Raw genomic sequence first — 27,041 nt, forward strand, 5'->3', positions numbered from 1 at the left:
TGAGGTATCTGGCACCAAGACGTTAGCAGCAGATCCTTTAAGTCCTGCAAGTTGTGAGGTGGGGCCTCCAGTGATCGGACTTGTTTGTCCAGCACATCCCACAGATGCTCGGATTGAGATCTGAGGAATTTGGAGGCCAAGTCAACACCTTCAACTCCTGTTCCGCAGACCATTCCTGAAACATTGTTGGAGTGTGGCAGGGCGCATTATCCTGCTGAAAGAGGCCACTGCCATTAGGGAATACTGTTTCCATGAAGGGGTGTGCTTCGTCTGCAGCAATGTTCAGGTAGGTGGTACGTGTCAAAGTAACATCCACATGAATGGCAGTTTGGGCTACAGTAGCTCTTCTGTTGTATCAGACTACATGGGCCATTAACTCACCACGTAAATCATTGATCCTTGGCTGCACATGACCCTGTTGCCAGTTCACTGTTGCTGGTTCACTGGTTTTCCTTCTTTGGACCACTTTTGGTCTGTACTGACCACTGCAGACAGGTAACACCCCACGAGAGCTGCAGTTTTGGAGATGCTCTGACCCACTTGTCAAGCCATCACAATTTGGCCCTTGTCAAAGTCGCTCACATCCTCACATGTCGACCTGTCAGTGGTTTTAATGCTATGGCACATCAGTGTATAACCACCGAAAAACAGGGTCCTTACAAGAGGAGGGTCCTGTGTTTGAATCATGGATGGTTTGTTCACCTCCTTGTATTTGTTGTAGTTTGGGTTATAAACACAACGGGAGAGGACCCAATAGCAGTCTTTTAGATTCATTAAACAAAGATAAAGGTAGAACAAAAGACTTACTGTGATGAGTCCAGGGAATTAAATATCCAAGGAAAAAGTATAAGGTCCAGACAACAAAAAGGAACATCAAAGAAGGAGGATACTTACACGGGAAACATGGTGAGGATTGATGAAAACAAACAAGCACAGAAACAATGGAAGACTACATACACTGGGGAGGTGAGCGTAATCAGGCACAGGTGAAAATAATTAGGGGCGGGGCACACTATAAAGCTACCTATAGAATCTACTCAATATAACAGGTAACAATTTGCACTTTATTTGATTGGGTACATTTTACCGTATGTTTTGAGTGAAGAGTACCTAAATTTAACAACTATGATACACTAAAATAAAATAAGTTATAACTAATTACTTAATAAAAATGAGTAATAATACATCTTGACACATAGAGACAGCTTTTCACATTCACACCTACGGGCAATTGCGAGTCACTAGTGAACCTAACGAGCATGTCTCTGGACTGTGGGAGGAAGCCAGAGTACCCGGAGGGAGAGAACATGCACACTCTACACAGAAAGGACAACTTCGTCCCAACCAGGGTTCAAACTACGAACCTTCTAGCTGTGAGGTGACAACGCTAACCACTGCACCACCGTGCGGTCTATTGGGAGTACAAGATGCTCAAATAAAACTTAACTATAATCAACATTAGCCCGCTTGTGTTAATTTACTTACTAATATTCAGGAAAAGAGAGGGCGACAAATTTAAATTTCTTGTCATATACGGACACACTGACTACAAATCGTCTGGAATATCTAACTAATAAATATATAAACAGTTTAATTCTAGGACACACAGGAATCTTAGCTTCAACCTCGATGTCACACCAACACTGGCGATACTTGCATGATTAATCCAACCCTGGCCTGCAGCCAAGAACAGTCGTTGAGGCATGCGCACTTTGCAGCCCAATATCTTTGGGTTGATTTTATTATGTTATTTTGGCTTGCAATCATTACTGTTGAAAATTAAGTGATGCAGGTATTCACTTGCTGACCTTTAGTGTAATTTTTTTGCATGGATTTTATTTGCTACCCTCAAAAATCATGACAGGAAGTAAAACCGAATCTAGCTCCTTATACTGCACAGTCTAATTATACATAAAAAAATACATGTTGACATATAATGCACTCATCAAAATATATTATATATTATATATTATTATATAATAAAATACGGAGTGGCTTTGACTCAGAAGAAAGAGTGGCTCGATCCCTGATCTGACGATTGGCGGTTCCACCCTCAGCTCTTCCTGTCTGCGTGAAAAATGTCCTTGGGTACTGAACTCCAAATTGCTCCTAAAAGCATCATCTTCAGTGTGTATAAATTCATGTGTATAAATGTGTGCGCATGAAAGGGGGTTAATGGCATGTAGTGTAAAGCTCCTTGAGTGTTCTGCAGACTTTAAAGGTGCTATATAAATGCATTCCATTTACGATTACCCTCAAAAACATACAGTATGTATAACAGGAATATATCTATATATTTTGTGTACGACTCAGCTTGCATCACATCACACAATGAAAAGAAGATTCGGTAACGCAGCATGTACTTCCATGTTCTAACTTTCTACATCTCAGTTTGTTAAGTTCTTTCTGTGTTCCTGGCACATTTCCCACTTCTCTCAGGTTTATATTTGCTGTAATAGGCAGGCAAACCTAAAATTAGTTGACACATGATTTGGATGCACAGTTGGTGTGAAATAAACTTCAGAAACACGGCAGTGCCACAAAAAAAGACTGGTGTGATTGCACACTTTCCACTAAGCATTTAATGAACTGTATATCATCGGTGTGACTTCCGCCATGGCACCTGGTCCATGAGCTCACACTGTGTTTTCCTTTGTGACCCAGACTTGTGATCTCTAAAATACGAAGCCTCACACACAATCAAACCATTTACACAAACACACACCGCTTTTCAGATGTTCCTCCTGCCAAGTTCACCTCATTCTTGTTTGCACCAAGCAACTACTGTCAACTGCATCTGCCAACAGTTTTACCTGCTGCTGAACTTGTTTGATACTGAACCCTTTACGTCATGCATCAGCTTCCACTCATTACAGATCACTTTCCTTCACACTTACTGTATATTGTTTGTCTCTGCTGCTTAGAATGCTGTTGTATCGAATCTGCAGCAATTACAGAAAGGCGAGTATATTTTCCCATGTCCTCTTTCCCAGCAGTTATTTCAACCAGGAGAGACAAGTAAATTATGTCAGGAGGTGGTTATGAATCATGGTCAGAAGTTTTTGCCGCTTGGACTCTATACGGGGTGATATAGTGATCGAAGGGTGTCGGCCCTGAGCAGCTGCAAGATGTATTATCCCCCCTATGGAGTCCAGACACCGGTGGTGGAGGTGTTGGCTGCTGACGTCATCTAAGGCTGTTGAGATGTTGAAGCTGATGATGAATGGACTGGTGGAAGAGAATAGCCATTTTGAAAAAGAATGTGTTAACAATGAGTGTGTGTTGCAGTGCTATTGGATAGATGTGACCAGGTAGAACAGCTGATGAGTGCAGGATAATAAGCGTGAGCATGCATAAGGGGAGTGTGAGCAGAATAGTATGAGATATGAACCAGCATGCACAATATACTCTTACTGACTGAACTTAAAAATTATTTAACGTGTATTTTGATTTTATAGTTGGTCTCATGTCCTATCTGTTTACATGGAGGAGGCAGGTTATGACCTATACTGCAGACAGCCAGCAGGGGGAGCGCCAAATGTTTTGGCTTCACTTTTAGGGAGCTTTCATGTCGTCCATCTTTTTATACAGTCTATGGTTAAGACTTGTTAAGACTTTGTATCTTTTTAGAGAATAAAACCATCTTTTTGTAGCAATAGAATCATTTATAACTAATAAATTACACCCTTTCGTATTCAAATTCACTCGGGGGGTTTTGCCACAAAGGCCTTATTTGGTCTTTTTATTTTTTTGACAACATAGGTGAGGTATATTCTGTATACAAAGCTATTATATATTTAGGATTTGTTTACATCTCCAGCTGTAATTTTGACATAGGACAAGCAGAGATGGAACAAATGTTTTGCATGACCGGATAAAGTAAATTAACTAAGTGAGTAAAGAAAAAATGATTTATTAGCTGAACTTAGTGACTCATTTATATGCTGGTGTAAAAAAGCTGCTGCGCATAGACTCACTTTGAATGACTTAAATTACTATTTATTTATTCGTCTCTGCTCCTGTTAGATTGCCTCGGAGGAACCAGTGGGGAATCCAGGAATTGACTGCACCCGGCCAAGGAATGGCCTGCTGCAAACAACCATGTTTAATAACAAAGTGTTATTCTTACATGCCTTGTACTTAACAAACAAACAGGCTACAGTGTGGTAATTGGTGCGAGTGACAAAACTGTTTCCAGTCATTATGCTAAGCTAAGGCAAGCTAAGCTAACAGGCCTCTGAAGCATATATCACAAAATGTCAAAGTATTTCTTTATGTTCGGAATCTTCATGTGCCTCATATTGAATTTTAATTCTGTCACCAGGTGCAGCTTGAGTCGTCCAGTGTGAATAAGCTCATATGAGGCAGGAACAAGTAGAGTGACAAAGTGTGATAAATTCTCTGCAGTGATGTTTGATTAAACAAATGAGAAGCATAAGACTGCAAACAGACCGCCTGTTCCTTCCCAAGCTGCTATTTCACCTCATGAATGTCAATGAGGAGGCGGCAGGGCTTTATTTTATAGGTGGAGATTGAATGCTGGGTCTGTCCCTCCCTGCCTGATAATGCCCCCCTGTTTGTCTTCATGTGGAGATGGAGAGATGTTTACGCTTACAGCTACGGAGCCCCAGCATCACACCCAGCACCCAGACACAGAGGGGCACAAAGGAGAAGGAGAGCGAGAGGAAGGATTAGAAATAGAAGGACAGAGAGTTATATTTGTAGAGAATGCCTGTAAGCAGGGGCACGCAGACGCAAATAAACACACACACACACACACACACACACACACACACACACAGCGCTGTAATGCAGGCCGCAGTGCGTGGGCCATGCCCTTCTTGTGACGTTGGCTCGGTGGACACACACAGCATGCAGGAGTCATCGCTTGCTGCCACTGGTCATTACCATAATGAATGTAAAGGCCCAGACACAGACGCTACTGCAAAAAATAGCACGCTGAAAAGAACAATACTGGCTGCCGTCGTCTTGAAATACACATCAAAAGAGTCAGGTTGTGATACGTGAAGATTCCCTCTGCCATCTTAATGACATTTTCTACATCAGTCATGGTCAGCGGTTTAAGCTAATGTTTATGGAAGAACTCAGGAGTAAAATAAATATCATGCACGCTCCAATTTACCGAACTTGTATCCCTCCTCGAATGCTGAGATATTACCTCTGGGCTCCATAGGACATGCCTGCAATTGCGCTGCCAGTGCTTTTCAAAGTGTAAATAATCTCAAGGCTTCCCAGATCTTACAGCGTCGTTGAATAATGCATGCTGGAAATTACAGTTTCTCTGATAGCCGCCTTGGTTGTATTGGGGCATCCTCCGTCTCTCTCTCTCTCTCTCTCTCCGACTGATCACAGCCCATAATTCCCTCTGTCTAAAAAAGTAGGAAGTCACAGCGAGGACTCCGATAAGAGATTCTGCTTTGTCACCCTTTGGAAAAGGTCCCTCTATCTGTGGCCGCAATGCGAGAGGAAATTGCACACTACACCGATACGAGGGTGTGAGGTTTAGAAATAATACCTGTGGAAAAGCCTGGAATAACTGCTCACAATACATACATAGTGTTTCTGCAGGACATTTCCTCTCTGTTTAACCAACCTGTTTGCCTTGTTCACTGTAGATCGATCAGCTCGTTTTTTTTTTAGGTGATACCACAACTTCCTGCAGGATATAGCTCCATAAACAGAACTCAACTGAGGGCAGCTCATGATCAGGTCAGGTAAGTGGATACTTGTACTTCATTATTTGTAATAAACAATAACTGGAAAAAGTTCGCAAAGACCTGATACTAGCCAACGCTTTAAAGTTTCAAAAACAGTGTAAGGCTGATGATATTTATTAAACTTCCTCCAAATATTATATTTAAAATTACACATAAATATTTAAGTATTTACTTTGCAAGCAGTCGTGCTTAAAATGTCTCTCCCTTTTGAAATTATCCAACAGGACAAAAATACTTCCAACCATAAGCAGTTCAATCCTGACTTTCTGAAGGCCTGTCTGTTCGAGCAGATTGAACTTTTCTTTAATGAAACAAAATGTTTTGTTCTATTTTTGACTGCAATTTTTCAGATAAAGTATTTGTATCCTCTAATTAGCTTATTAGTGGCTGCATGGTGGGGCATGTGATTAATGCTGTTGCCCCACAGCTACAACGTTCCTGGATTTGATCCCGGTTTTGCCGAAGCCCGTCTGTGTGGAGAGTTTGCGTGTTCTCCCCCGTGCATGGTTGCCTCCGGGTACTCCGGCTTCCTCCCACAGTCCAACGACACGCTCGATATGTTACACGGTGACTCCAAATTACCCGTAGGTGTGAATGTGAGCGTGAAAGGTTGTCTGTGTCTGTGTGTCAGCCCTGTGATTGACTGGCGATCAGTCCACGGTGTACCCCCGCCTCTCGCCCAATGACAGCTTCAGCCCCCTCCCCCCCACCGACCTGAACAGGATAAGCGGTATAGATAATGGATGGTTGGAGTTAGCTCATTTGTTTTACATTGTTAGCGACAGGGTCCGCCACTCCCACTCTGGATTCAAAATGTCAAGCTACACACGAGGGATGTTGGGAAACAAGCACTACTGCACAGGGTGACTTTCATTGTGAAGCAGTCAAAGGACAAGAAATGCATGTGGCACAGATATTTATAATGAACAATTGTTCATCAAATATGCATCTTCAAAACAGGACAATGCTCATATTTGACGTTGGCCGTGCTAATCAGCTGAAAAACTTGCAGGTAGTGATGGAACAAGGAGTGTAATTATTCAGTGTGTCATTGTGAAGCATGCTCAGGGAATCTTTATCGGTTACTTTAACTACACTACTGAAATAGATTGCGTTTCAGCTGTTGACTGTATATTCAGGACTAAAAGTTGCCCCTGTGACAAAAGTCGTGATGAAGATTTGAAGTCTCAGTAAACTTTTCGCTGCACTCTGCAGAACAGAGCAGAGCGGCACAGCACAGACAACACATCTCTCCGTGATGGCGGTGTGGTTTTATGACCCGCTGTGTTGTTTTCTGATTATACTCCACTCAGCAGCATGGACTCTCTCCAAAAACTGTATATACCGCTGAGCCACCTACTGTCTGGGGAGAGAGAAACACATGGTCCTTCAATAAAAGATAATAGAAATGACAATAAGATTTACCATCTTCATTCATCTTCTTCATTACCATCTTCAAAATACTGGGAATAAGCCAGTGCACAAGTCGCACTAGCCCACCAGGACTGCTGGAAAACGTGTTATGTAAGGCAGCTGGTAATTCATTACATTTAATAGGATGCTACACTGCAGTTCAGCTCGGGGGCTACTACTTATTCAGTCTTTGGTAAGAGTGATAAAAATCTGCGCCATATGTGTTCCTCTGTGGAAAACTCTTGTACTGCAACATCTCCTGCATGACAGATACACCTGTTGTATGATAAATCCAGAATACTGCATGCTTACACTATAAAACAAAAATAGGTGCTTCCATATATTTCGCAAGCGGGGCTTATTTTTCTGTGTCTGTGTGTGGTGGCACCTTCTTGTTTCCTCCGGCGCTCAGCAGCAGCAGACAGGAGAAAATTGGTCTCAGAGGACAAAAGTAGAATTAATGTACTGTTACTGAAAAAAGATGTAGAGTACGGGGAAGTTACTTTCCAAAGACATGACCCCGGCGAGGTGCAGCTTCAACCGAGCGAGCGCTTCTCCTGGAGCTGTGAATGATGTCTGAACAAGCTCCCTCCATCCAGGAATCATCACTAATTAATGATTACAGCAGCGAGGTGTGAGAGCGGAGCTCTTTTCTGGAGGAGGAAGAGCTCAGGGGGCAAAAGGTTAATGATACTGAGCGTATGCCTTTTGAAATTTCCCTTACTTTTGATGCTACAGTGTCTTGGCAAGGTCTGTTGCCTTAACATGGGGGTTTATACGTGCCGTAGAGGAGCCACCAAAACATAATGTTCATTAAATGTTCATACACACCCATCATTGTACTTCATAGCCCTTTTTTTCCTACGCACCGATGAATTAAGAGGCTGAAAAAATGGCCGACTGACGGAAAATTGCTGTCTCGGGTGGGAAAATATATCCATCCACATAGCGCAAATGACATATAGAAAAGAGTGAATTTCACACTCCGCCTTCTATACAGCAGCATTAGGCTCCATCACAGCTGAATAAGTATGATGGGAAAGGACAGTGAGAGGCTTTTTAGTAATCTGGTATGTCAGGGGAGATTTCTCTCAGGCAGAAAATGTGGAGTTAAGAAGAAGAAGGGTGAAGTGCGAATAAACGAGGGAGGCAGGACGTGATGGATTCCAGAGGAGGATGACTGACCACTAATTGAGAAAAAGGCGCCCCTGTTGTGTCGCACTGCATGTCGCCGTGAACACGCGGGGCGAATTAGGTTTGGTGAAGTCGTCCGGGAGATATAAGGTGTGATGGAGTATGATATAGCAAATGAAATGAGGTGATTTAGGCTGAAAGATGCGGAGGACACATCTCCTTAGGGGAGCGTAGAGCAACTGGAGTGTGAGAAGTTATAAGAACTTCGGTGTTATGAGCCCAAACAAGTCAAACTCAGTGTCTCTGACTTCTTACCACGGACAGGAGAGACATCAGATCCAACATTACAGGTAACGCTTGACACGGAGGCCACTTCCACCTCCTTCCACGCAACGTGAACCGTGGAGTATGAGCCATGAATATGTCCTTTTGAATGTGTGTGGGCTTTGTGTGCTTGTATGTTTGTGCAGTGCATGTTTGAGTCAAGTCAAATTTATTTCAATAAAAAAGAGAATTGTGGGCTGTAGAGCTTCAAACAGCAACAGATCCTGACCCACACAGAGAAAACTTCACTAAAAGACAGAGAAAAAATACAGGACTGTGGAAAAAGGAATTCAAAGTAAAATGTTATTTTGATCCAAAGACAGGAAGATATCAACTCAGGAAATCGAATACAAGAAGTTTACAGAATAATGTCCAAGGAATGACTTCAGTAAGTTAATTATAACTATACAGCTAAGGTACAGCTTTGATTTGGTTAATGCCACAAAATGAAGTGGTTTTTTTAAAATAATATTTGTATTAGGGTTTTGCAATTATAACAAAAATGACATGTTAAAAAAATGCTCACTGTTGCAGCAAATACAGTCTTAATATGAAATGATTGGCAAGTGAATAAAAACGTACATTTTGTTTCAAAAACTCCCAACTTTCCCTTTGTAATGGATGTAAGTTTTTTGCTTGCACTTGTTGCTAGGCTGTTGATATATTGCATCTTACTTGGTTTGTTCCCATTTTTCCATCCAAAAGCAATTGACCTCTTAGCTTCTATAGTTTAGAGTTAGCGGGGTTAGATCATGTTGGACCAGAGTCATAACTCCTACAGCCTCTGGGGGCCTTAGCACTAGTTTTTGGATATTTGCTGAAAGTCTTGTGCTTAAAGTAATAATCTCGTAGATTTTCATTTAAATAAATGTCTGTTAAGTTACTATCTGTCGCTGAATGAGCTAACACAATGGTGATTGAGCCTATGGCCCACTGATGAAAGCCTTTGCATTTGCGGTATTACAGACTGGGTGTCTGTGGCGACTTTCGCGTAAAAAGATCACAAGCAGCGCCCAGTTAGTGACGCGTTTTCCATCAGCCAGCAGTGGTTGGTCTGCCAGAGAGGGTAGGCGGAGCTAAGCAGCTGCTTTTCCGGTTTTTGTAAGTGTTGCGAGTAAACAGTAATCTACTATGGCTGAACAAACAAAGAAAAGATCGATGACTACAGATACGACTTCAAAAATAAGTGAAAATCCTTTTGAAAAAGAAACAAATTCGACGCTCAGATGCAGGCAACACTGTCTGGATATCTGGGAAGTGCGCTCCCGTTTATCACCAGTGTGCCACCAAATAGAACGAAACTGAGATCATCGAGATTATATCTTTGACGTACATCTGCATGTTTTTTCGTTAGGACAGTCTCCTTAGACGAGGTCAGAAGAGAAGTGGGCAGGATGACATTAGGGAGAAGTTGATCTTAGTTGAGTTTTCAAACTTCCATTAAAATTTTGGGAAAATTTAAATCAGATTTTCAAAAAAATGGCAAAAGACAATGAATAAAAATTGGATTTTACATCCATTATATACAATATACACCGCTCAGCCATTTTCCTTGGACCACTTTTGGTAGGTACTGACGGCTGCAGACCGGGAACACGCCACAAAAGCTGCTTTTTTGAGATGCTCTGACTCAGTCGTCTCGCCATCACAATTGGGCCCTTGTCAAAGTCGCTCATATCCTTATGCTTGCTCATTTTTCCTGCTTCCAACACATCAACTTTGAGGACAAAATGTTCACTTGCTGCCTAACATATCCCACCCACTGACAGGCGCCATTGTAACGAGATAATCAATGTTATTCACTCGACCTGTCAACGGTCAAAATGTTATGGCTGATTGTTGTATATCTTAAAGTACGTCATCAGATAAGCAACTTTTGGTGGTAATTCTCCAGCCGGGTAACACAAAACCTTTTAAAGAGGAAGCAAAGAAACGACACAATTGAAAGTGCCACAGTTAACTTTAAACCATCTCAAAAAGGTGTGGAGAAAGTGGTTTAAAATGCCTTACATTCATGCATTTATTTGAGCACTCCTGAAATCTCCTCTTTGCCTCACACAGAATCTGATGTTTTCTCTTCTTCAGTGGAGGTCACGTTTCTGTGAAGATGTCGGCTACTTCACCAGTCACCATTTAAATGCTTAGCGCATTTTGAGTGGGATAAAACTAAACATACTGATTTGATCAAAAACCTCTTTTATAATTCTAAAAGAACATTTTGTATTTTCCTGTAACCCCCAGATCCCAAAGTGCTTTGCTGAACAATAAATCCTCTGAATCATCCGAGACATCAGATGTTGTGTGCGCTCCAACTCCCAGTCAACTGCTGCCGGTCGTTGCCATTTAGTTTGAGGGTTTAATTGATTAAGTTTGTTCCGAAAGATGACAAATTATTATCCAAGACAGATCAAGCCAAGTTAGTCTGAGCAGTAACATCCATGCTGTAGCACTGCAGCACAGCACTGCTCCCTGCTAACACTCCCAGTTGGAGCTTTAAACAGACAGAATATTTGAACTGTGCCTTGAGGGGACGTCACATGATTATAAAAAAGATTGTAATAGAGACAGTGAGAGACAGAAAACCCCACTAAACGCATAGTACCCATCTGTGCTTATTGCTCCGGTGTGCGCATGGGCATGTGTGTTATATGTTCAGCACTAATGGTACACAACATACAAAAGGATCAACTCTTTATATGGTGAAGCACAGGACAGAGCCATTACAGTAATCAGTGTGTGTTGAGTGGGATTGAAAGAAGCAGCTCTGCAGGCTTTCATCTCCGTGTTCCAGCAGGATTTACGAGTCGATTGTGTGGTTATCTCCGGGCAAATGATGCCTTTTGCACCAGTTTTACTTGCCATTTTCATCCATTATGCTCTCTGGACGTTTCTCAACAAATTGCCATGTAAAAAGGACAACAAAATTTTGGGGTAAAAAATCTAAACTGCACACAGGCACATAAGGTATTATGACTGTAACAATTTAGGTTTCCATTAGCCAAAAATGAGAGCTTGGGGAGAAATCCCCCCCCAAAAACAAGTGACAGATTAGAGACGAGACCCAGTGGGTCTTATCCCAGGTAAGTGGCCCAAATCGAATGTTGTTTTCCTGAAAATTCACATACTATTCAGTACGATACGGTACGGCACAATTATGTACGATACAATATGATACAATAAGGTATGATATGAGACTGTACGATGCGAAACGATACAGTACGATACGATATGATACAGTATGGTATGTTACGAAACGATACAGAACGGTATGATACTCTACAGTACGATACAATATGATACGATACGGTAAGATATAAGACTGTACGATACAAAACAATATAATACAACCCAATGTGATACAGTAAAGTACAATACGATACGAGATGATACGATACGATAAGGTGTGATATGAGACTGTATGATACGATACGATACAATACAATACAGTGTGATACAGTATAGTGCGGTACGATACAATATGATACAATAAGGTATGATATGAGACTGTACGATACGAAACGATACAATACGATACAGTATGATACAGTATAGTGCAGTATGATACGATTTGATACAATAAGGTATCATACGATACTGTACGATATTATGCGATATTATGCGATATGATACGATAAGGTATCATACGATACTGTACGATACTGTACAATACTGTACGATACTATGTAATATGATACGATAAGGTATCATACGATACTGTACGACATTATGCGCTATGATACGATAAGGTATCTTACGATACTTCACGATATTATGGGATATGATACGATAAAATACAAAATATATTTTTTAAGCCTCTGGGACAAATCAAAATGCCAACATACATAGAGTACAGACAATTAGGAGAAGGCATACAAATCTCATAGTGTAAACTTAATGACTATCCAAGTATATTAGAGTAGATCAGCTATAACTTCAGAGCATTAAAATAATGTAGCCTATGAAACAATGTAGTGTTGTAAAGGTTAGAGGGCTTTTACCTCTCATTCAGAGAGGCATGGTGGGAATACATGCCATTAAAGGACCAGGATGATGGTGTATGTACTGCCATTTTATCTGAACCTTAACTACCCTTGTGAAGTCAGGTACACCGTTAAAGTCCTCCTGTGGGATGTCATGGAGCTGGACAGTAACACACTCTGCTGGATCATCATCAAAGACTATCTGTGCACTTTTATGATGCTATACGATATACTTTTTTCCTCGTATGGAAATTTGTCTTTCACTCGAATGCTGCCCACATTTAGCTACCTTCTCAGTAGCAGTGTTCATTTCAGAGCATGATCAGAAAAAACCCCCAAATTAAATCCAACATTCAGATTTGGGAAATTTCCATATTTAAATTCTAAATTTGTAGTCGTTTGTTGAATTTAAAAAAAAAATTTTTTTTACAGCTTTTCAAATCATTCCAATTTAATAGAAGCAATCTTCATGCCTCTGTCATGATTCTTGGTTTAACATGTAGAACAAGTCTAATGGTGGGGTCATTAAGGAAAGAGAGGTGTTGGATCGTGTAATTATTTGTAATGTGAACAATGAACAAATGAACAGTATGTGTTTGAAAGGACAGGTAATTGGGGCCACGGGAGAATGTGGCTTTGAATATAGACTTTAATTTTACCCTTTGTTGTAGTCACTCATTCAGGATGTATCAACGTATTTAGTGTAATTTCTGACATGTCGGAATCAATATTCTAATGGTGGCTGGTTCCCTGGCAATCACAGTGGTAGTGCTTGACAGCAGGAGATTCTTTTTAGTCTCTGACAGCTATGAACTGGGAGAAAAAATACTTATAAAGATCTTCATGGTTCCCAGTTGACAAATCCACAGACTTTGAATGCCTGACTTTTCCTCTAGTGCCACCATGAGTTACAATTGTGGTTTTATAAGAACTGCCTCAACAACTATAATGATAGCAGGTGGAATCAGTGTCTCAGACTATTTGACACACAGAGATGAAACATCTGCCTCTGAATGCGGCCCCTGTGTGGGTGCAAGTATGTGTTCGCGTGTAGCAGGTGGCAACCGAATTCACATTTGACACGTCCCCGGTTGGAGCTAGCATTATTAATGAAGTTCAGCTGTAACTGTGTTTTGGACACACACGCCTGTGGTTACACCTGTCTTTCCCATGCGGCTTTTATCATTCAATCTGTGCTCATTAGCCTGATTGCTGCATCCAGGGAGGAGAAACCTGGAAAGCTTTTTAAACATGATGGATGTGCAGATGAGTGTGTGCCGGGTTCGATTGCAAACCGGTGTGACATTTGCTTTGTCATTACGGATGCATCTGGATAACAAAGTTTGACAAACAACCGTCATTGTCTCCATCAAAATAATTTTTATAATAAATCACAATGCTGCATTTTCACCAGAGGAACATTAATGTCCCCCAGAATCACGTCTCCTTTATCATACTTTATTTACTTCTTCAAGTGGGTTATTGCACCAAAGGGGTCCTCTCTGACCCACTTACATCTCCGCATGAACATTTTTTTAAGCCGAGTAAGGTTTATTTTCAGACACTTAGCCCTCGTGTGTTGCTGTTGCTTTTTAGCGGTCCAGTTGCGTGTTAAATTATTTGACATGTACACCGGGATCAAAAGCCCTAATGCATCTTCTGCGGCCCTGTGTGTTATGCAAATGGAGGTGTTTTAATGAAGGCGCCATGAATTATTCACGAGTGGTGTTCCGACAGAAACGCAGGAACAAATTCATATAAAAAGAATTGCTTTGGAGAAATAAAAATTGACGTTGAAGTGTTTCTGCCGTCTGTTTGATATCTGAGGCCGCTCATCACTTTCTTATTTAGCAAATGTCAGCAAAGCGGAATTACCCATTTAATTAGTTTGTAAAGTAGAGGCGATGCACCCTCTCTGTGTCCACCCAACTTCTTCTTTGTATTTTACAGTTATTAGACTAACACTAAATATCATTGTAGTAGTTCAAACTCAATTTGTCTCTTTTATGGGAGAGTTTCTCACACAATAGCAGCGTCTGATTACCGCTTACAAAGGAACAGCGGAAAAGGAACACAGTCTGCTGCACTTTGCGTTCTGACATTTCTAAAATAGCCCAATTGAATTGTTATTAACGAGGATTCTCAAGCACTAAAAATAACATTAAAAAACATGACTGCAGGTGAGCAGGTGGCGTGTTCAAACATGAACAAATAAGAAAGTCATTTTTCATTATGCTCCTTTCAGCAAGCGCAAGTTAAAGGATGCCATTTTCCACATGGCGCCATCGCAGAGACTTTGAGCAGACTTACGCATTGTGTATGGATTGTAGCTTGTGCCAAGTTGTTGCTTTGACAGCCCGGGGCTAAGAAAGGAAGGTGAGAATTATTCACCACCCACACAGCACTTACAAGCCTCTTATCTAATCCTCCAGCAGCAGTCTAGAAGAAATCCTTAGCTGGATCAAACTCAGGATGATTTGACCTTAAAGGGCCCCGAATGATGCGCACACCTGAGCGGCTACAAATCACCGTTAATCAAGGTAAATAGTGTTAATGTTTGTTGCTATTGTTTGAAGGATAAGCATTTACACTCACTTACATGTAAAGCTATGTTCTGCAGGCACAGTACAAGCGAGCATCCCACTGTCCACTTTGTACCCCCCCCTTGTCTGTGACATAGCCGGTCTGACTTTGTAATCATATTACCAATGCATGTCTCATTAGTTTCTGCCATGGCTGAGTGTGTCTGTCTCCTCCTGCTCTACTCATACCCCCTCTCTCTCTTAGACACACTCACACACACACACACACACACACACACACCCATGCACAAACATCCACTCAATTGCTGGCTGGCATTTGAGAGTGTCTGGGCTTGCATCTAAAGCAGTTTACCAAGGAAATAATAGCCCTCTAAAAGGATTCTCTGTATGCAGAATCATCCCATTTCATTTGCATTCTAGTGAGACAAATTAAATTTCAGCAGAAGGTGAGTTTAGCACCATGTTGAGATGACAAAAGCGAGAAATGGAGAGAGGAGGGGACGCCTAAGACCAAAATTAAATGGGAGTTCTTGGGGAGTAACTGTGACCGGGACAAATTTTATTAGAGATATTGATGCATTTAAGGTGATTACATTTTTTAAAGTGGAATCGATAAAAGCTGCAGGTTAGAAAGAGGCAGAGAAAAAAAAAACACATTGGAGACTTTTCCAATAACTCTTGAACGCGTGTCTAGACACTGAATTTCTTTCTCGACAGCTGCGTCTTCTTATTGTTAGTCTGCACTGGATTTCAATAAAAAGGTAAGCCCGGCACTCATCCCACATCCACTTCAATAAATGCAGACAAAGAAGCGAAGGCCACTGCAAGAATATGCAAGATAAAACACTGTCATTCTGATTGTGAGTCAAGGTCACGAGCCAGCTTTCTCAGCTCCTCCTCCTCATCCGCGATGTTGCTGAATAAAGAGCGTGCAGTCGGATAACCTTCACTCCTCAGCCCCCCTATTTTCTCCACCCACCCTTCACCCCTTCCTCTGCTAAAGTGCTCAAAGCTCGTCCTTGAATGAGTTTTTGCATGTGTTGCTCTCAATAGGCCCGGCTTGCTGTTTGTTCCTTCAAAAAGGGAGTCGTGACATTGCTTTAACTCCTGAAACCAATTCCTCTGCAAAGGCTTTAACTGCATTCCCTCAAAAGCGGCTGAAAAGAGGAAGGTCTTCCACGAGAGCATCCTCCGCAACACCTGTCACAGTTCCCCTTTCAGTGAACCCGGCTGGTGTTCATTATTGATGAGATCTTCATGGCCATCATGTTGCCTCCTTCCTCGTAGCGTAAACTCAATATCTCGCACCCTGAGCAAACAGCAAATCTTTCCCGTGTGCTACAGTTTTAACTCAGTGCCTTGTCCTTGCAGTGTCTTCAGTTGGTTTACCGCCGCGGTCACTGGGCTGAACTCTCAGCGTGTGCGAGTATGCTATCGATTCTCTCCAACCAGGCAATTTCCAGGGCGCTTAGCCTAAATATCAGCTCCGATCAAATCGACTGAAGAGGAGTGATCCTCTCTGAGCCGGGATCTGTTAGCTTGTGAGAGTGTGCAGAATACAAGAGCGACAAACAAAGCATTGTGGTGATGTTAACGTCCTGACCTTTGCTCGATCATAAATAGTGCTATTATGACTTTTCAAAAGGGTCACCTGCATGTCCTCAAAATAGATTTAGTGGAGCTGCCTGTGTGACACTCAGGGGAGCTTTGACTGGAGTAATCTTTTGTTGTTGTTTAGAGGTTTTAACGTTCCACCGAGAAAGCAATTTTAAAACGGATGAGGACGTAATCCCCGACAATACAGGGATTATCTCTTTAAATGACCTTTATCTTGCCATGAGGCATGGAGTGCTTTTCAACTCCACTATCCCAAGTCTGGTTTGATTACGGCTACAATGCCTATTTATAATCACCCGGCTATAGACGGACCATACAGCTGCAGTGGCTGTGAATACAGAATGCAAGATAAGGGCCTCCGAGGAGTTTCACAGATACGCAAGAAGTCATGTGACAGAAGTGAGAGGATTCGAACAAGGCTGAAGTAAAATACAACACACATGGCTGTCCTGTAATGTTCATTAAAAAAAGCGCAGACTGTGTTCTGTAATTTATGCATCTTCGTGTCTTTGAATGCATAATATATTTCAGTTTCAGGGAGACATGTTAATTTTTCGTTCTTTGAGGAATTTCCCCCACATGGTATAAAAAAAAAACCTTCCCGAACCTCTGAGCTTTCATACAGAAAAGCTGAGAAATACTAGAGTGAGTCAGAGGGGTAGCAGACTGTTTTAGAGGGATTTAAAGAGGCTCCCGCCAAATGACGGATGAGTCTATCATCTCCCGTCTTCGTTAGTTGGGATTTCTGCCTCATCAAAGGTGCTATATTTTCCCATCACAAATTGAAGGTGAGAGTGAGCACTGCTTTGGATCACATAATTGGAGTTTAGTCCCAAAGCTCCAATTATCCGAACCGAGTAATGGTAAAGAGATTTCCCAGCGTGGGCAGACATATTGACTATACTGTTGACTGTGTTTCATGCTAAACTTTCGTCCATATGACCACTTTCGCTCGCTTTGATTTAAAGTAACAATCTTGAACTTTTTCATCGAAATAAATGTCTTTTAAGTCACTATCTATCGCCGAATGAGGTAACACATTGGTGATTGAGCTGATGAAAGCCTTTGCAGTATTTTGGAGGTCTGTGGGGTGTCTGTGGAGACTTTCATGGACAAAATTACAAGCGGCAGCCAGTTAGTGACACGTTTTCCACCACCCAGCAGTGGTTGGTCTGCCAGAGAGGGTAGGCGGAGCTAAGTGGCCGCAGTTTCTCTTTCTGGAAGCATTGCGAGTAAACAGTAATCTATTATGGCTGAACAAACAAAGAAAAGATCGATGACTACAGATACAACTTTAAAAATAAGTGAAAATCCAAAGAAAAGAAACAAATTCGATGCTCAGATGAAGACAAACTGTCTAAAAAGGAAAGCGAGGAAAAGCAAGAGTTAGAACCATGACAATGGGAGCCAGCCGTATATGTCTGGTTAAATCGGGAAATGTTCTCCCTTAATTTCTGATTATCACTAGTGGGTGGCGTTCAGGAGCACAAAACAGAAATATTTGTGATTGTATCTTTAAGGTGAAAACTCTTTTTTTCATGAAGTTACTTAAAACTCGCTGGATCTCTTTGGTGTTTGATCGGAATGTGTATCTTATAGTAAAAGAGTTCAGTGGTTAAATGTAAATAAAAAATAAGCCTTAAACCAATAAAACATTTGGTATTTTGTAGGCGCCCTCCCTGTTTAAGTCGGACCGTCAAACAGCTCAAATCTCAACTTTAATTTGAGTTTTATCCTTGATGAATATTTTAGCAGCATGTATTATGCATGTGAGGTTTCGCTGCATGTGTTGCGCAGATAACAGGAAAATATTTTGGGGATTTGCAATGTGTTTGACCTTTGAGAATATCAGGCTTAATTCATCCATGTTTGTTTCATTCCATTAACACTGTGTGCGTAGTTTATGAAAACAAAATTACTGGGTAAATTAGAAAATATCTGAGCACCAAGGAAGGAATTTTCTTCTTATAATGTATTCACATTCATGTTCAGTTAAGGGCATCTCAACGTGTGAGCTTAACATATAAGTGGATGCTTGTCTGAATTAAAGATAAAAGCTCCAGCTAATAGAAAGTGATGAATCATTGCACCAAGTTTGAAAAAAGAACAAGGAAGGAAGGACCCAACATGGACAATTTCAGGATTAGAAACAGCCCAGCAGTCTGATCTTTTAAACGGATGTAGAATGATTCACGCTGTGATGTCCTGCAGGACCAAAGTACATGATGAAAAAATGTACAAAACCTCATAAATACAAGAATGAAAATGGCTTTACTTCAACTTCCTCTTTAGTTCTGATTGCCTTAAAGTGAAAAATTCATTTACAAATGTGATGTCAGTTTTGATAAGTTCTTTAAATAAATGTATTCATGATTACATCCCAGAGATAAATGCTGCAACACACTGAAACAACTTATAAGTATGTTCCTGCTTTACTTCCCCTAACTAACCAGAGCATGTTTATGTGTAATACTTAACTTGTTCTTAAGTTCATGTTTTTTTAATGTAAAAATGAATTAGGGATGCCCGATAATATCGGCACGTTATCGGTACCTGGAGATTATGGCTTGAAAATGACATATCGGCATTGACAGATATGTCAATTTTCTGCCGATATTTTCTGCCGATATTTCCCGCCGATAAAACACAGTTTAATGATGCCTAAATGCTGATGATTTCCTAAAAAACCGCATTATAATGCTACAACATTAACTCGGCGCAAGTGTGCACGCGCACTGCCTGCACCACGCCTCTTCCGTCAAGCGTGAAAGATGTCTGCAGTATGGCAGTTTTTCAAAGTTTCCGAAACGGACAGCAAGGTTGATTTCATTTTATGTATTTGTTCTGTGCAATAGGTAAAATTTGCCCTAGTTGTAGGTATTGTCAGGATTGTCTCAGGGAGAGCATCATCCAAGCCTGTCTAAGTTGTATGAATATTACAGGTTTATTTGAAAGAAAATGTTACATACAAATAAATATGGCATTTTGTACATAACCTAAGTTTAAGTACTTTTCTTATATTGCCCAGTGAATGTGTACATTTTAAAAAGCACTGCATTATGTTATTTCTGCATCTGCCAGTGGGCCACTACAATAAAAGTAGGCATGATATTATTTCCACTTCAGGAGAGACTTGATGTTCTCTGCAATTATGTGGAAAAAAACTAATATATGGGTATCGAAATCTGCAATCGGCAAAAAGGTTCGGAAAATATCGGCATATCAGATATCGGCAAAAAAAGTCCAATATCATGCATCCCTAATTGTATTGTAATTTTGTTCTGTCCCTTTGTAAATGATAATATGAAAACAACATTTGATAAAACTCCAATCAGCTTCACACAAATGAACATTTAAACATATATACAAAAAATACAGTAATGGACAATAAATGAATGTATGACTATACATTGGTTTCATTCATGATAGTGATCCTGTCTGCAGTACAAAAAATAAACATCCTGCACTTTGTGATAAATGAATGAAGACATGATTTAAATGCTCATCTACTGAATGTTATTGTCATGTTTTTGATGTAAAAAAATGTATGTACAAATTGTATTTTTAGTGTTTTTTAAAGTTGTATAAAATTGTTCTGCTTATTGTAAAAGAATAAAGCCAATGTATCTGGCTCATTATTGTCTCTGAGAGGTACAAAAACACTTTATTATCATTAATAAACTCATGATACAGATCATTCTCTCACAGTATGTACAAAGACTCACGCGGTATTCACACTGGTGTGTATTGGTGGCTGTATTCTTCCCTTTCCAGTCCTTGGGCAGAACTTCTTCCTGCTGTAAAAACTTCTGCACATTTGAGTCATTTTCCTTCCCCCATATTTGGCTATTCAAGCTGTATTTAATGCCAGGGAAGCTGAATTTAAAAAGTATCTTGAAAGGATTTGAAGCAGACCGTTTCAACCGGAGCCCGGCTTTATGCGGTGACTGGGCCGGGTCCGCTGGGCTCGCTAACAGAGCCTCCGTGCTTGTGTCCGGAATATTCTCCGATAAATGAGCCGTCCTCATTGAATTCTCCTTCGCCGTCTGCGTAGTCGACCAGGCTGTCTCTGCTGACGCTGTCCCCTGCCGTGTCATCTCCATTCAGGGAACACAAGCTGCTGCCCTTCAGTGGCTTCTCCTCGCTGTCACTGCCATCAATGAGAACAGAGAGGGATGGCCGGGGTCAGCAGTGCAGTGCATAAACAAACACATCGTATATGCACCAGGCAGATGTTCTGATGCAACATACATGGCCCTAAGAGGCTGTCTTTGACACACAACAGATATCACAAATAACCAAAAGCTACGCACACAAGCAGCAGCCTGTAAAGAGCATATAGACTATTAAATCGTTGGCTGCACACACACACACACACTCACATGTAATACATCACTACAGGGGAGGATGCAGCGGCTGCACGGCTAAAAAGGGAGCACAAGGGAGGCGGGGAGGGCTTGCTACAATCACTTCACTAATTGCTAATTGCCAAGGCTTCAGGACCAAAGGCAATTTCAAATCTCTTTAGAACCAGCGATGGAAATTGCCAGAGTGCAGTGAGAAAGAAGTCGGGTGGGAGTTGTGTGTTTGTGTGTGTGTGTGGGGAATGGGCTGAGACTGAGAAAGGAAGAAGGAAAAGGGAGGGAAGAGGTGGGCAATATGCAATCCCAGACAAACAGCCTGTCATTCCTGGTATTCCCGAGGGGCCCACACGCAGGCCGAGGAGATTAGATGCCAATTTAAGGCTGGGCAAGTAGCCAAGTCGCAGGTGTCTCGCAACAAGACGCAGGGTCACCTCAAAACACTGAGGATATTTTTCCTCCCTGTCCTCTTTTCTAATTCCCCAAACCTTCCATGTTTGGTAACACTTCTCCCTTTCTCCCCTTTGGTTTAGTATTCATAACACAGAGCGTCTGCGTTTAGAGACGGCGCTCCGGTGGCTGCTATATGATAGTGCCATTTGAGGCGTACTGTAGTTGACACCTGTGTCAAATAAAACAAGCTCGACATTTTGAGGAGCGTTTTAGCACACAGACACGGTTCAAGCGAAGATTACAAATCAGGTCTCCTTCACGGGGATTTTTAATAACCTATCTTATCTGTCCTATTTCATGAGGCCGTTTACCATGCAAGCCACATATGGTCCGCATTTCAACTCTTATCAAACCTTCTTTCTCTGACGACTCTAGAGCGCTGGAGATAAGTGGCTGTTATCTTAGAGCCGCCGCCGCCCGCCCACAGTGACTTTGAATACGGTGATAAAATAGGGCTGAGTGCTTCTGAGTCCCAACTCTCATTCAACACCTTGGTCAAGATCCAGTTCAGTCTCAGCTGTTACCGTAAAAAGGCTTTCCTCAAGCCTCACAAACAGGTGAGAGATGGAGGCACATCGCCAGGCGGAATGTAATTAAATCTGTCTTGCCATTGACCCATGCTGACTTGGTTTGGGGGCAGCACTGAATCTCCAGGTAGAAGGAGGATTTTTTTCCCCCCAACTTGCACCTGAAGTTGTTTTTATTCTAGTCTGAAGGTGTCTGGAAGAAAAGTTTTTGCACATAAAAATATGAGATGAGAGCGAAGATGAGGAGGAAGAGAGTAAGAAAATAAAATAGAAAAAACAGATAAACTAGCTGAGGAAAAAATTGCATCACACTGTTGGCTAAGAGTCTGCTTGGGCTATGACACCCGCTGTTCTAGCAGTGGACAGAGGGGAGAGGCAGCAGAGGCCCGTCTCCAAAGAGAAATCATCTGAAGCATAATTACCACTTGTCGGCTCCCCAGACACGTGGCATACCAGTGGGTGGTCTATTGCCTTCAGAGATTCAAAGGGCACAAGAGAGCCCTGAATCGAGCTCTAAAGCCAGGAAAACAACATCATAGTGCGGCTAAGGGCACTCTGGGGGGACAGTAGTCAGAACAGCCTCATGAAACCAAACATGAGAGGCATTTTAAACAGATCGCTGCAGCCAAGCATCTGCACGAGCTTATTCTACCACGGCTGCTCCTGCCCAATGAGCTGTAAATATTACATATAATATTAGTAAACTATGCTTCACTGTTGTGCATTAAGAAAAAAATAGCACACATTTTAATAAAAACCTTACCAAGTAATAATCTTGTTATAATCGTTAAGTCACTCTATTGCCGAATGAAGTAACACAATGGTGATTGAGCCTATGGTCCACTGATGGAAGCCTTTGCATTTGCAGTTTATAGTAGAATTACTAACTGGGTGTCTGTGCTGACATTATCGTAAAAAATCACAAGCGGCGCCCAGTTAGTGATGCGTTTTCCATCACCCAGCAGCGGTTGGTCTGCCAGAGAGGGTAGGCGGAGCTAAGCGGCTACATTTCCGATTTCTGTAAAGTGTCTGTAAATGCGAGTAAACAGTAATCTACTATGGCTGAACAAACAAAGAAAAGATTGACTACAGATACAACTTCAAAAATAAGTGAAAATCCAAAGAAAAAGAAACAAATCCGACGCTCAGATGAAGGCAAACAGTCTAAAAAGGTAAGCGACCACCAGCGAGGAAAATCAAGAGTTAAAACTGTGACAAAGGGAGCCAGCCGTAGAGGTCTGGTTAAATTGGGAAGCATCCTCCCACAATTACTGTATATTGTCATTAGATGGCGCCCAAGAGAACAAAACTGAAATCTTCAAGATCGTCAGTTTAAAACTAATAGCTAATAACTAACTAATAACAAGATCTACTTGCTGCTTTCAGTCTGTGTTAAACCTCACAGAAAACCATAAAATGTTTGGAAGCTACCTAAGTATCTGTAGCAACCACTGAGTCATTGGTATTGATAATCAACCCATTGTGTTCACATATATATAATCATTGGGTCAGTTAAGACCAGAAGAAACAGCCTGTAACATCTTTAAATGAAACCTTATCCATAAAATGCTCTGTAATCTCAAAACAGGACAATGCTTTCTGTCCTGTTTAATAGAATTAAACTCTTGGCAAGAATCGCAGGGCTGCAATTGGCAGCAGCCACACAATGGTGAGTAATCATGTTCTGAATAATATGATGACGAGCAGAATCAAAGCAGACAGAAGAGGCTATTTTAGGTGATTTCTGTTGCGTGTGCACAAACCAACACGCCATTGTCACGCAGTTCCTGCTGTGCTGTCAAGCAAAATAGGATTCAGTCGATTTCCCTAAACTGTCACCGTAGCAGCTAAACAATGCAAACAATGGAAATTCAACAGCTATTATGAAGTACAACAGCTGTCTGCTTCAGGCTTAAAGGCTCAGTTTTTTTTCCTCAGCTATTTGCCATGCTTTGTTTATGCCTGCTTCATTGAATGTAAGATGTTTTCCATCAGCAATTACTGTACATCTAGAATCAATTTAGCCATCTGCAGGGGAAGCTTTCTCTATGGCAATTAAAATGTTGCCTCTATTCAAGAAATTCAACAGACGCATTAATTTAAAATGTGAATCAGGGTTTAAAAGTGTATCTTCATCCGTCTAACTACCAGAGGCACTACAGCAGCAGACAGCAACATTTTATCTTTCACTTCCATCCAGCCTCCTCAAACACACGTTTCTGCATTAAGAGTGGCTAAAACATAACTTTAATAAGCTCAGCAGGCAGCTGATCTAAGAGCTTAAATAATTAATGACATTACAGCTGTTGTCTGAGAAATGGCTTGGTGGCAAAGTGCGGTCACACTACCACCAATCTTTTTGCTCCATCTTGCCAGTCACTTCAAGTACAGCCCATCTGCTGAAGTGCTGCTGCAGGGTTTATTTCAGTGTATTTATTACCCATGTTGGACATGCAACGTCTCATCGCTTTTTCAGTGCAGAGTGCAGGGGATGATGGAATGAAGGCTGATGTGACCGCACTTTAGACATCTTCAGCCACCCCAGGGAGCAAAATACTGTCATGTTTTTATTCTGTCGCCTTTTTTAACCAAATCCTTTTCAAGTTTTGTTCAATTTTAATCCAAATTGTTTATGATGTTAATGGAGAGGGGGATTGGTTGTGGGGTGGGGTTGGGGGGACTTCGGGTGACAAACTGTAAATCATAACACAGTGACAAAACAAGCCTACGATGATGCACACACGCCCACACACACAGACACACATAGTTACACAGCACACAAAAGCTACAGGAAGCAGACTCACACGCTCAGATCAGAGTCTGACAATAAAGTAAAAGCACATAATTCCAACTAAAGGGAACAAATCTCAAGCTTTTGTTACCCACTACTCTTAACAACACGGTGTGATTACCTAGCCCATTAAATGACGAGAACACTGGCTTCCAGGCTGATCCTGGTAATGCTCATGAAAGCATGGTTTTCTTTCGGGATGGGAGAGAAAAACATCACAGTGACACATGAAAAATGAGTTTCTCAGCCTGGAAATATTTCACATATGGTCGTTAGATTAATACTGCTACAACACGATGCATTTTCAAGGAGATATAAAATTGTTGTTTCCTCAGCGCAATTTGGCTCTGCAGCTTTCTCTTTGCGGGGCAGGACTACAAGGCTCACCTGTATTCACAGTAGGTGTCATCATTCATTCCTTGTGACTCCACGTCAGGATGGAGGTCCTCCTTCTCCTTCACTGCAGGGGGACAGGACAGACGGTTCAGCCTCGGTGTTAATGTGTATCACTTTCATACATAGATGTATTTATATATTACTTGTACTGTTGGGACAAACAATCATGTGTAATAAAGGATTGTGTCTTAAACAGTCACCAAGGGGAACATTTTCTTCTACTATTGCTAGATTTAATCAACCTCTGTCTGTCAGACAATTCTTGGAAAGTAGAGCAAAAGCAAACTCATCATTAATGCTTTGTAGGGCTGCAGGGATAACTGATCTGAAATATTACATCTCTAGCGTGTATAGAAGAGTTTAAATTCTTAAATCATAAGTGAAAAGACTGTGTAAACCTTACAGTGTGTTCACAGAAAGCCTCTGCACAAAGTGCTACACTTCAGCCCTTTGTGTAAATATGCTTTAAAAAATACCAGTTGCTTTTAAAAGAGACAAAAGAGGGGTTTCATGAAAAGAGCTGGCTGGGTAAAGGGGGAATCCAAAGGAGCTGATGAAATATTCAGAGCTTCATGTCAAAAGCTACTGCAGGCAAAGGAGTAGAGTGGTGGGGAGACGGCGGGTAAGCAGGTTGAAAGGAGAGAAAGCCAGCGAGGACACACTTTGCACCAGGTTCCGTTGTGAGACTGAGTTTGGCTCTGATACAAGACAGAACAGAGGTGCAGGGGAAGAGCCAGGATGGTCTGCACAGGTGAGGAGTAGAAACAATGCCAGCTGGTTCCCACTCGTCTGGTTCTGACAGGGTACATAATCAGAGGTACCAGGCAGGGGAACCAAGCAGGTTATTTCTCATGCCAGGGATCCTACACATGCTGCGACCGTCTCATGGACAGTTGATTCGGGGTGAATGATTTATTGGGCTTGCAGGGTTAGCATGCATATGAGTCCAACATGCAGGAGTGATGCATTCCAAAACAGGGGTGGGGGTCAGGGTTGAAGCCCATTGTAGATTTCCATTTTTCAGGAGGTCAACCAAAATCATTTGAACATTAGATAAAGTGTCAGCCTGAACAACTAAAGATTTTGGAAGACAAAATTAAAAAGCTTCTACAAAATTAGTTATAAGTTGAGCTGAATTTTGGTTTACTTCCTGAAGCGAAAACAACAATCAGACCCAGCCCTGGTCAAACACTAACTGACCTTTTTCCATGGAGAACATGTCTTGTCGCTGGGTCGGCGGCGGCGTACCTGCATACTTGCCACCTTTGTTTCTCCGCACAAAGCAGGCCATGAGGGCGATGAGGGTTAGAAGCGCCACAGCACACATGGTCCCTATCAACCAGCCCTGGGTGGAGAATTCGCCCCGTTGCCCTCCCACACCTGAGAACAAAAAACACAGCACAGAGACACAGAGCTCAAAGATCGACTTTACATCTCGGGGTATTTGAGTACGACAGTTCCCTCAAGCGCTCCCCAAACAACTTTATATCTGACTGAAAGAGAGAAACATGATGGATTCTAGTTTGCGAGATTGTTCTCACGTCCTGTTTGATTCACATTCCCTTCAGCTACAACTCTCTGAAGAAAGAATACTAGACAGGAAAAAAATAAAACAAATACTCTGAGATGCAAGAAAAATAAATGAACTCACACGTTCGCCACAGTCAATATCAATTTGTCAATGATGTGCTGGTGTTGCTACAGTATGGCAGGCTAGAACTCAAATCTCTAAAATCTATTGACTGCATCACGTTCTCTAGTCTC

The 27,041-nt window shown here is 41.6% G+C and overlaps 1 protein-coding gene across 3 annotated transcripts in view; it reads right to left on the reverse strand.

Moving 5' to 3' along the window:
* Positions 1 to 19,001: 19,001 nt before the first annotated feature.
* Positions 19,002 to 27,041, reverse strand: part of chl1a (cell adhesion molecule L1-like a) — a 58,266-nt gene continuing 50,226 nt past the window's right edge. For 2 of the 3 annotated variants that reach the window (XM_069659766.1, XM_069659765.1), the window contains 3 exons: positions 26,478 to 26,657; positions 25,269 to 25,341; positions 19,002 to 20,899 (listed from right to left, as the gene is read on the reverse strand). In XM_069659766.1, coding sequence (XP_069515867.1) covers positions 20,686 to 20,899; positions 25,269 to 25,341; positions 26,478 to 26,657 — 467 coding nt within the window. In that variant the 3' untranslated portion in view covers positions 19,002 to 20,685. The remainder of the gene's footprint in view (positions 20,900 to 25,268; positions 25,342 to 26,477; positions 26,658 to 27,041) is intronic. The other variant, XM_069659767.1, reaches the window with a different exon arrangement.

This window comes from Semicossyphus pulcher, unplaced genomic scaffold (assembly GCF_022749685.1).
Source record: "Semicossyphus pulcher isolate SPU_LCO1_2020_fin unplaced genomic scaffold, fSemPul1.0.p SCAF_13, whole genome shotgun sequence".
Taxonomy (NCBI): domain Eukaryota; kingdom Metazoa; phylum Chordata; class Actinopteri; order Labriformes; family Labridae; genus Semicossyphus; species Semicossyphus pulcher.